General features: G+C 54.8%; 1 protein-coding gene across 3 annotated transcripts in view; it reads right to left on the bottom strand.

Annotated features, from left to right (window-relative positions):
• Nucleotides 1-1,508: 1,508 nt before the first annotated feature.
• MAP2K5 (mitogen-activated protein kinase kinase 5) overlaps nucleotides 1,509-11,394 on the bottom strand; it is a 264,811-nt gene continuing 254,925 nt past the window's right edge. For all 3 annotated transcript variants that reach the window (XM_082649583.1, XM_082649584.1, XM_082649582.1), the window contains one exon: nucleotides 1,509-1,967. In XM_082649583.1, the coding sequence (XP_082505709.1) occupies nucleotides 1,863-1,967 (105 nt within the window). In that variant the 3' untranslated portion in view covers nucleotides 1,509-1,862. The remainder of the gene's footprint in view (nucleotides 1,968-11,394) is intronic.

Below are 11,394 nucleotides of genomic sequence, written 5' to 3'. Positions count from 1 at the left end.
TTCAAGCTCATTTAACAGTCCAGTGCACGGGTTCCTGGGGGCAGCGTGTTCTTCCAACTGGTGATTCAAGGATTCAGGCTCCTTCCTTTCGGACTTCAGCCTCCCGCACCTCCCACTATAGTCATTTTTCCACTTAGCAGGAGGATGGAGAAACATGTAACACAGAAGGCACATCTGCATTTTAAGCTTCTTGGCCAGGAAGCAACCTACCATCTGCTTCAATTGATGAGAACTAGCCACAAGGCCCTGTTAAATGCAAGGGGGTTGGGAGAGCTGGCCTGGGGCCGGGTAGCAGCTTCCCCACAGCCCTACACTATGGAGGGAGCATGAACCTTTGGGGGTCAGCTAGGTGTCTCTGCTGTGGCCCTGAGTGGGGGAGTGTCCCTGGATGTTCAAGGGTCAGTAAGGTGGTCAGGTGGCTGGAGTAGAGTGAGAGTTGGGGGTGATGGGAGTTGAGGTCAGAGATAATGGGGGCAGACTATATAGGGTCACACAGGCCATTGCTGGGTCTTTGTCTTGTTTTCTGAGTGAGCTGGAGCCCCTGGAGGTTCCAAGCGGGGAGGGCCAGGATCTGCCTTGTGCTACCTGGCTCGCTCTAGTGGCTGTGTGGAGAACAGACGGCAGGGGCAGGTGCCTGGTAGGAGTCTGTTGCAGTGGTCCAGCGGTGGTGCCTTGGATGAGGATGGGAAGTGGTGGGATCAATGCAGTTTGAAGGCAAAGACAGCAGGACTTCCAGGTAGGCTGTATGTGCAGTGTGAAAGAGAAAGAAAGGAGGCAAGGCCAAGCCCCAGTATGTTGGAGTGGGCACCAGGAGGATGGAGACGGGAAAGTGGTGGAGGAGGTTCTGGAGGTGTGCGTGGCGTAGGAGTTTGCTTTTGGATGTGTCAGGACGTCACTTAGACCTCCAAGTGCAACCCGAGCCTCTCTGAGCCTCGGCTCCTCACCTGTAAGACGGGGGTAACACACTTACCTGGCGGTGACGGAGAGGATTACCTAACAGGATGGCTGTGAATGGCCCGAGGTGAGTGAGGTTCCCTGGGCGTGACGTCAAGGGCAGTGAGGGCCAGCTTGCTGTAGAGAGGAGCTGGTGGCAGGGTGTGGGGTGGGAGGGAAGGAGGGCCTCTCAGAACCACCCCAGGCTTCTTCCCAGCTCTGGGTCTCCTTCCTCACCCACGGCCCCAGATCAGATCCCTGTGTTGGAGCTGGAGCTGCTGCCGGGACTGCCTGGCCTGTAAGTGTGGGGACAAACTCCAGCCCAGCAAGGGGCACGTGACGTGGGTCCTGAGCTCTTAGCTCTAGTGCTGGCTTGGCCACTCTTCGCCGTGGGACTCGGTTCAGGGACCTCCACGCCTCAGTTTTTCACCTGTCAAATGGGCTGGGCTGTGGGCCTTGTCACGGAACTGCAGGAAGCGCTCCTGGGGGGCTGGCGCTGCCACACATATCCCTGCGCCGCTCCCAGCCCTGGGTGGGCAACGGACCCTCTACACAGCACAACCCTCCTGGCGGTGGGCAGTCACAAAGCAGTAATACTTTTATTCCCATCAGCGATACTGATGGGGCCTGACCCTTTACAAAGGAGAACGTCAGGAAAAAGGAAGAGCAGCAAGGGCGTAGGGGCCTCTCTTCTCGATGCCCCAACCCCTCTACCCTCCCTGCCAGTCAGGCCTCCAGACCCGGGGGGGGCGAGGGCTTGCCCTGCAGGGGTTGGCCACCCTTGAGGGCTTCCTAGGCAAGGTCATCTGCCAGCAGAGTTGAAGGTGAGTCCAGCAAAGCTCTTCTGGCGTGGACAGCAAACGAAGGGCACGATAGGCACGTTTTCCCCTTGGTGACCAGTCCTGGGCTTTCAGCATCACACTGCAACCTCAGGGGGGGCCCTGCTGGCTCCGCCTCTCCTCCAGTGCCCTGCACACCCACATGGACACCACGGTGGCATTTCCATCGTTGAACTGAACGATGAATGGGTGGCCCTGCAGGGAAGAGAAGGAAGCTGTGACAGGCATTCCCCAGACTCTGCACGTCATCACTTTCCAAGCCCTGTTCTCAGTATTCCCCAACAGCCCTGTGAGGTGAGGGCAGCTTCAGCCCCATTTCACAGCCTAGATGACTGAGGCCCAAGGTGGAGCAATGACATGCCTGTCTAGAGCACTCGCTGCAAACCTCACATTCTGCCTGGTGCTTGGCTACCTTCTCCTGAAACTCCAACCAGCCTGAAAGATCCCCAAGGGTGTGAGCCTATCTTAACTCCACACTGCCTGGCCCTTCCTCAGCCCAGCATCCCTCCAACAGCTGGCAGGCAAAGCCTGGCACCGGAGCTGCCAGCGTTCCTATCAAGTTGCTGCCCAGAGACCAGAGAATCATCTCATCAGGGGCTACGTCAACCCCAGTTTTCTTCTTTGTCTCCAGCCCTCCTATGAACAATCTGCGAGTGGAGGGAAGGCAAACGTGTCAGGGGGAGGACGGATGTGCTGGTGCGTGGTGAGAAGCTGGGGGCTGGGGACCGGACTCTGGAGGGGCGCTACAGCCTCCATGTGGCCCCTCAGGCTCTAACCTACTTAGCCCACAGGCAGGCCAGGTTATATGTAGTCAGCCCCCTCCCCAGCTGTCCTGAAGTGACAAGGTTCCTCCTCACAATCTTAGCGCCTCCTTGGGAGTTCCCAGGAAAGGTCAGAAAAAAGCAGGGGAAGCCATGGGATCACCCTGGCCACAGGTCAAAGGTGAAAGGAAAACTGGAAAGCATTCTCCTCCCTTCTCTTCTCCAAGTGCTTCTCTGCTAAGGGATGCTCACTTGGCAGCCTCCTCTCCTACCAAAAACTCTGTAGCCTGAGACTGAGGGAGCCACGCTGGGCGAGCAGAGAGCATGGGGGGCTCCCAGCTGCCTCCTCCCCAGGTCCCCCTGCTCCTTCTCTCCCTCCCGCTTCAGCCATCCAGCTCCGAATTCCCTGCTCCCTCCTGCTTTCTGAGCCCTTCTTGGGCCCCCTCTGCCTCCCCTCTGGCCAGGAGGGGCTTTCCAGGCAGCTTTCCTGATGAGCTCATCACAGAGCCAGGAGGGACGGGGCCAGGGCTCAGATGCCCAGACCCCACTGCGTGTGGGAGCAGTCAAGGACCAGGCTGGGGAGGGGGCGGGAGGTCAGGTCGGGCGGGTGTCCCGCAGGCAGCACAAGCCTGAGGGGGGGCTGAGGTGGGAGAGGCCCAAGAGGGACTCTGTCTTGGCTCTCATATGTCCCCCACCCCGACACATATCATCTCACCTTATATGTGCCTGCCTAAATCAGTGCCTAGATAGACGGGATTCTTCTTGAAGTCAGTGAGCACATTTCCTTTTCAGGAGGCTCAGAGGAGGTGACCTTGTGCCCTTCTGAAGAACAAAGGGAGAAGCTGTGCTCAGGAGCCGATGGGCCCCTCCCCTGAAGCCCGGGGTGGCACAGTGTCACTTTCCCAGAATGCCCGGTGACTTTGGGGGCCATATGCTCCATCTCTGTTATCATCTGTTCAGGAACAAGCAGAGCAGAACCGCAGGAGGGGAGAGTGCAGCGTTCCTCCAGTTACAGGAAGGCTGCTGGCTACACTGCAGGAAGCATTTCGCCCAGGTGCACCGGGAGGCTGACGAGGAGAGGGGCAGCATCCACCGCTCTGGTGGTGACTCTGCCCCTTTCCTGTCCTCCCTGACTGGGAGGTGACCCCCATCTCCTGTGTACCCCTGATGCTTTACACCACCCTGCACGGGAGTGACCGAGACAAGTGGTTTTGTCCCCAGCCACTGTTGATGGGTTTGGGGGGAATGAGAAGGGGAATCATAAAGGGAGAAAGAGAGGAGACAGAGACAGAGACAGAGACAGAGATGGAGGGGAGACCCCAGCCTCTCTAGGCATCCTGGGCTGTGACAGAAGAATGTGGGAGCTGTAGGCTGCCTGGTCCACCATCTGAATGGGCACGCAGAGAAAGCCAGTATGTGGGGAGTGAGAACATGGAGAGTTGTACAGAGGGAAACAGGAGCTGAGATGGCACTGGAGACCCTGGGGGCCATGATAGCCTGGCAGCATCTCTGCCTACAGTGTCCATGCACACCTCACGGTCTGGGGTGGAGGCACTAAGTCCTAAGTCACATAGGTGAGCACAATAATCTCCACTTTGCAGATGAGGAAACAGAGGTCACGGTTGACCTACCCCATCTCCCAGAGCTCGACTGGATTACAAGTCTCTATAACCCAAACCTACTGCCTGGGGCACTCCCTGGGCTGAGCTGGGGTAGGCAGAGCCTGATTGCAATTCCCCCTTGCCTTGTTTCTGCCATGGGATTCAGGCCTGCCTGGCCAGAGGGGGACTGAGACAGCAGGTCCTGACCCCTGTGTCACCGCTGGGACATCCTGGGAGAGTGGTGTCAGGGTGGCAGATCACTCTTACTTGACTCTGCCCCCTCCCATCAGCCCTGGGTGGGAAGCAGGGAAAGTATACCGTCACCCCATTTTACAGAAAAGGAAACTGAGCACCGGGGAGGGGACGTGACTGGTTAGGTGCTGGAGCTTCTGGTTGCTACTCTGGTACGTTCTCAGGGCTTGACTGCATCCCCTGGGACCCTGACAGCGCACGCGCTCCCTTTCCTCCCTGGAGTACAGCAGACACTCCTCCAGTCCTGTGATGCACACGATGCAGGTGCTCCTCATGACCTTAATGAGCAAACGAAATCTTAAGGACAATTCCGGGAGAAGCATGAAGATCACTCGGCCACCCTGAGGTGCCTGAATTCCCAGGTGGCTCCTGACAGGCCTGAGCAGATGCCTGCAACAGCCAAGATGCCTGGAGACCGCTGGAAACTGCACACCGGATAATACCGAGTCCAGCACCATGGATTGAGTGCTGTGTGCCAGACCCTTGCCAAGGGCTTTGTTCTCACTTTCCCACCGATCGCCATGCTCACTCTGGAGGCGCACATAGCCCCCTCGCAGATGAGGAAACAGACGCTCAGGGACCTGTGCAAAGTCACACAAGTGAGGGCTGAGCTGGAACCACAACGTGGGTCTCTTGACTCCAAATGCCATGCTCAGGACCACATGCTCTCCTGCACCTGCAACAGGAGAGCTGACCTCACAGCCCTTCTGGGGGTCTCTGTGTGGTCCGGAGAGGGCTGCAGCCCCTTGAAGCCAGACCCTCCTCTGCATCTGGGTAAATGCACATCTCCCCCTAGGCAGAGAAATCCAGATGTGGACAAACTCGCAGCCCCCTCCGGCTCCAAGGATCAGCGGATCCCATCTCCTCGGAGCCAGGACACCCACATGCTGCTTGTCGAGAGCATCCTACACCCCCGGTGACGGCCCCAGACACCCAGGCCTCTGCCACCCACATGCAGAGTGTGTCAGCGGTCACTCCGCAGAGGCTGGCAGGGCGCATGCAGGCTGGAGCCGCTGAATGTTCTCACTGGCCTCATCACCAGGCAGTGGGAGCCACTTTCATTTCCCGAATTCTCTCAGGGCCAATTGCAACAATTAAACCGGCGAGTGTTGAAGTATAATGGCCCACAAACTTCGCCACAGAAGGTGGAGACATAATGAAGGGAAAAGGATGGCACTGGAAGACGTAGGATGGATCCAAAAGGCGGGCACAGGGGAGAGTGAGAGAGATGAGTCAACAACAACCAAAGCCGGCAGCATCATCGGGTGCAGACCTCCCACCACAGGGCCGAGGGGCAGATCATGCCCGTGCACTAACTCGTGAAGAGAAACTAGAGTGTTCAGTACACCCTCCTTCACTTGGGCACTAGCCTCCAGGGCTTCGCTAGAGTTTGGCCCTCTCCTTCTGTAATAATGCCCCTAATTTTTGCCCACCCGTGTCATTGTGATGAGATGCCTTCCTGATGACTGATGGCAGGACCCTCCCCATGTGGAGAGCGCTCCATGCTTCTGCCAAAGGGGGCAGGAAGAGGAGGGGTCCAGGGGTCCACCATGTGCGCAGGAGGTGGACGCTCCGAGCCTGCTGTGGAGAAGTACCGCCTGAGGTTGATGTGTCTGGACTCCCAGGCCAGTGCTCATTCACTGACACCTCACGCTCTGCCCTTAGTTGGGCTTCGAGTTTCTTCCCAGATAGGAATTTACCTATTTAGGGTCTCTATAGTCTCTTCTCTTGTATAACCTTCTAAAGAACTTCCTGCATATGAATCATTTAAGGACTTGCTGGTGTGGGTGCCTGCCCGGCGCAGTGCCTGGCAGGTCGCAGGCCCTCAGTTGGCCGTGGGCCTGAGGCAGGAAAAAGTGACCTGCCTGTCCTCTCTGTCTGCATCTATTCATCGAGCCCTTTTTGTGGGCCAGGCCCCGGCTGCCTTACATGGCCCGGAACCCAACCATCACCCCCTTTACACACAAAGGAGACTGAGACACCGATAAATGTGACCTGCGGCAAGGTCACAGAGCTAGAAAGTGGCAGGGTTAAGGGCTGAACCCAGCGGAGGACAGCACACTACTCTGCTCACTGGGGGCGGGCACAGTGAGTTTTAAATTCCTACTTTTTAAAAGAATATATGGTACATTATTATTATTATTATTTTTGCGGTACGCGGGCCTCTCCCGTTGAGGAGCACAGGCTCCGGACGCGCAGGCTCAGCGGCCATGGCTCACGGGCCCAGCCGCTCCGCGGCATGTGGGATCCTCCCGGACCGGGGCACGAACCCGCGTCCCCTGCATCGGCAGGCGGACTCTCAACCACTGCGCCACCAGGGAAGCCCTGGTACGTTATTTTTAACTAGTAATTTTTTTTTTTAAACTAGTAATTTTTAACTGACAAACTGAAATGACAGTGGCCAAAAGGCAAACTGTGTCCTCCCCGCTCAAAGCTGTGTCCGGCACAATCAAGTAATTGATTTAATAATCAGCAAATCTATTAAGTATTATATTATGCCTGTTTTATAGGTGAGGAAGCTAAAGCACAGAAAGATTAAGGAATCTGCCCGAGACCACGGTGCCTGAACGTGGTGTTGTCTCCAGAGCCCGGGCCTCAGCCATCACGTTGTCCTTCCTCGTCACTGCCAGGGCTGGGGGAGGGTGGCATCCACCCTGCAGGACAGCGTGCCCTCAGAGCAGGCGCCGGCTGGTCCCTGTTCCTTCTCTTTGGGTCTAGATTCTAGAGAAGCAGGAAAATGAAGACCCAGGGCCTGGAAGAAATTTTCCAGGGCTATGGAGACCACACCCTAGACATAAGGCTGGAAATAATAAATAAGATGCCTGGCGGCAGACTGCACCCCAAACCTAAGGTCTGCTCTGTGGGGCCTTTCTTCATGTCTCCTCTCAAGAGGGTCCATCTCTCCCAGAACAAGAGCATACCCTTGTTCTACTGTGTATTATTATCATTTGAGCCCACCTTATCCTAGCACAGACTGGAAGCCTCGAGGGCAGGGCAGTGCTAATCACACAGGAACTGCCAAGAAAAGTCAGCTGGACTGACAGGTAAGTTACACTGCTTCCCAGGAGCCTGAGGCTAGGCTGAGAAGGGCCGTAGGTTGGGTGGGCAGGCCTGGGGAGAAGGCTTCACAAGCTGAGGCTGCTCTAGGCTCTCTGGACCACAGGATTCCTCTCTCTCAGGATGAAGACCAGGCCACCAGGTACCTCCTTTCCCGCCAAGGACGCCACACGGGACAGAATGCCAAGGACCCACGAGCTCATTCAAGTAAGCAAGCCCAGCCCAGTTACACTCCAGCTAAGTCCAAAACAAGAAGAGTCCAACACACACTCAGGCAAGCCGCAGGGCCAGTCCTGGCATGAGGCAGGTGTCTGTAAGAGGTGATCTGAGAGGCTGGAGGGGCCCCAAGGTCAACGTACTGCCCATCACTTCACCTTTCCGCACTGGGCCTGCCAGCCTTACTTGAAGGCTCTCTGCATGTCCCTTTAGGATCCAGCCCTTGCGGCAGGGGTAAAACACTTCAGTCCTTCTCGGCAATATGGAGGTGCGGTAGGATAGGACGGGACCTCAGAGACCAGCAGGGCTGTAGAGTGTGAGGTGTGCTGGGGCTTCCACACGTTTCATTCAAATCATTAAGATATTTTAAGCTGTATTTGTTAAAAAAACTAATTAAAAAATAATATATACACTCAACTATGTTCAACTCTAAATGTTACCCTGAATATTGGCAGTGTGTTACCCAGCACTGTGATGGTAACTGATTTTCTGCAGCTCTTAGGACAGGCGGTCTGCTTGTTAGATCTGTGCATATTACCGACTGCTCATACATGGGCCGACACCTAGGAAGGTTGTGGTGGTGCACTGGGCATCTAAAAGAACTCAGGGCTGTGACGTCCACTCACATTGTGTGTAGGTATAAAACTGTATGAGCATACCAGAGCCAGTGCACTGAGCCCACAAAGCACATCTGCCCAGTGGCCCGGTGCACGATGCCCAGACAGGGGTGTGGGTCAGGCCTGCTCTGAGTTTCCAGGGGCATCAGCTCCTGCAAGCTTTGAGTCCCTCTTGTCTGACCTGTAGATTTACCGTAAGCAATTCATATGAACAGCTGCTAGCTACTGTCAGCAACTAAACTCTAAAATAAAACTTTTCTGCTATTCCTTTTTAAAGCTTCTATTGGGCTTAAAAGATGCCTAAGCTGAGAGGGCAACTGGTGAGTCAGGATTTCCTTGATATGGGGCTCCTGAAACAGTATCAGAGATAGGTGGAACACGGATGCAGATATTAGACTATAACCATCACCTATGACCCTGGCTCTCAGACTTTTGTGTCCTTCAAGAGCAGTCTCATGGACGCCTTTCTAAAGAAGTAAGTGTCTACAATGAATACTTACTTACACATTCATGCTAAAAAAACCACTACTTTTTTCCTATATTAGTATTGAGATCCTGCATTAATTTTACATAATAAAACGCATTCCACTGCTACAGATTCAAAACTAGCAATCTAATTCTCTACTTACTCTGGAGATAACTTCAGATTAGAGAAGTTAAATAATTTTTGGAAAAATGCACATATGTCCAGTGTCTGCTAAACGGCTGACAAGTGCCAGGGCAGTGGGCAGCCTTTATAATATTAATTACATGAGATAACAACCCATGATCATCCCTGGGGTCAACGCTTCCTGCTTCCTTCCAGGCTGGGTGTGCCCGAGCTAATCAACACGGGGAGTCAGGGAAGGAGGTGGCTGGGATTGTGGCTGCGGGGCAGCCCCCAGGCACAACTCAGCAGGGAGAAGCTGAGGCACCTCCACAGCAATTCTTCCATCTGTCCCTGTGTGGGTGGGGTAAGGCACGGAGCCCTGGACTGACAGTCAACAAGCCTTCTCTCACCAGCCCAGGAGTCGTGAGAGCTTGGGAAGGGCCACAATGGCCTCACCTATAAAAGAGAAACTATTCCAGGGGAACCTCCATTGCCCTGGCTTCATCCTTCCACATGGAGGGACCTGTGTTGTTATCACACCCCTCAGTCGTGTCCCCAAGGGGAGGCGTGGCAATGTTGGGAGGAAGCACGGAGCAGGCCCGGCTCAGGGGTCTCCTGCCCACAGGGAGGCTGCATTCTGGCCTGCCCTCTCCTGGTAAGCTTCCAGGCAGGCTGTTCACCTCTGACTGGGCTCTGCGGTAAATTCTCAGGAGGGCCCCTCGGGCCACCCACGTCAGCGTGCCCTTCAACTCAGATTTTACAGAAGTAGGGGTGATGCTTCCTTTCTGTCATTTCCTGAGCCTTATTTCTCAGCTGGTGTTGAACACAGGGAGGCTGCTGGCTGGCCTCGTCACCCAACCAGATCCCCCAGCTCTCTCTGCCTCTGGGGTCGGGTGGGAGATTGCTTGTCTGCAGACAGGGGTTCACAGATACACCCTGGGCAGTGCGAGGGGAGGCTACTATCCCCCCAGGTAGAATGCATGCAAGGGAGCGGCAGTAAGATGAGGGTGTGAGCCTTGCCTATCAGCTAGTGTGGAATCTGCCTGTCTGCCCAGCCCAGCCTACCTGGGCCAACGCCCCGGCTGCGGAACTTTCCAAGGTAAGGCGTTTGTTCTGAGACTGTGCTTTCTCAGCCTCTGATTCCTAAAGCTTTTCCACGGCTGGGGTTGGGGGTTCCCTTCTAGCCCTTCATTTTCTTTTAAGACCTCAGAAATGATTTGCAGCTGTGACATGCCATTTCAATCGACCTTCCTGAGTTTATCTTCACAACTGCTACAGAAATAGATGTTTCTTCCCAAATATTCAATTATTAGCAGCAAATTGCTTACCTCCAGCCATCCTAGACTGTACACAGGCACCTAAGGGGGGGTCAAGGCACTCTCCACCTTTCACCTAAGCAGATCTATGTGTTCCTACACAAAGTAATTGTTCAGAAAATGGCCAATCGAGAGAGCAAGATGTTTCCAGAGGTCTCCACAAGTCATTCTAGGGCCTGTCCTTACAGGGCAGCCACAGGACTCGAGCAGTGTGGTATGGGAGGGGGCACAGAAGACTGCAGTGGGCCACCGTGAGGGGTAAACATGCAGATGCCAGCACTCATGAGTTTGTGTCGGAGGAAGCTGACCCATTTGGGTGGCAGAATGGTGCCACTGGCCCATTTAGGGGGGGCTGTGGTGGCTGCCCTGTAGGAAACTCAGACAGGACTCGGGGGAACAGCAGGGAGAGTGCTGGCTCCCCCTCGCAGTCTCAGGCTGAGCAGATACCTAGAGAAGTCAGGACCTGAGGGTGCCAGAGGGAGGCGGGGGGGGGCTCGCTCCAACAATGCTGAGGGCTCTTGTCTGAGAGGCTGAGTCTGCAGGTCCAAGCAGTGAATATGGGGGCAACTTACAGGCATCTGGACGTTCAAGGTTCGTCTTTCGGTGTGATGGCTGTGTGGTGGTGGGGATTTAAAGACACAATGCTCAGAAGGATGGATTCTTTCCAGCCCTCTTTTTTTCTTACCTCTTGAGATTTGATGTTTAAACTCTGAGACCTTAGCTCTGTGTGTGTGTGTGTGTGTGTGTGTGTGTGTGTGTGTCTGTGTGTGTGTCTGTGTGTGTGTGTCTGTGTGTGTACACACATATGTGGGCATGTAAGCATGAAGAAGGGGAAGAAAGAATGAGACCCAGCACGATTTCTGGCACACAGCAGGCAGCTCAGTAAGCTTGTTGAACAAAACAGAACAAAGTGATCCGACAGTGAGTGAATGAAGAGATGGGGAGAGACTAAGTCTAAAAGCCCTCCCTCTACAAATTCCCAGCCATGCCAGATAAAATGGAACATTTTCCAAAAAGCATACGAGATGAACCTGTAAAAAAGAAGGAAATCTGCAAGTGCCAAAAATGAAGAGGGAACTGAAAACCAGAATTATAAGCGTGTGCGTGGAGGGCTTGTAGCCCTAAGGGAGGCTATCAGCTCTAGGAATGTAGGACCTGGAAAGTGTGAAGAACTAAGTGGACACAGGAGACAAGGGCCACCTGGGGAGCTGGC

Source organism: Grampus griseus (assembly GCF_964374135.1).
Source record: "Grampus griseus genome assembly, chromosome: 2".
Lineage (NCBI taxonomy): Eukaryota > Metazoa > Chordata > Mammalia > Artiodactyla > Delphinidae > Grampus > Grampus griseus.
The sequence above is the reverse complement of the archived record's forward strand: the minus strand, read 5'-3'. Positions and strand labels throughout refer to the sequence as shown.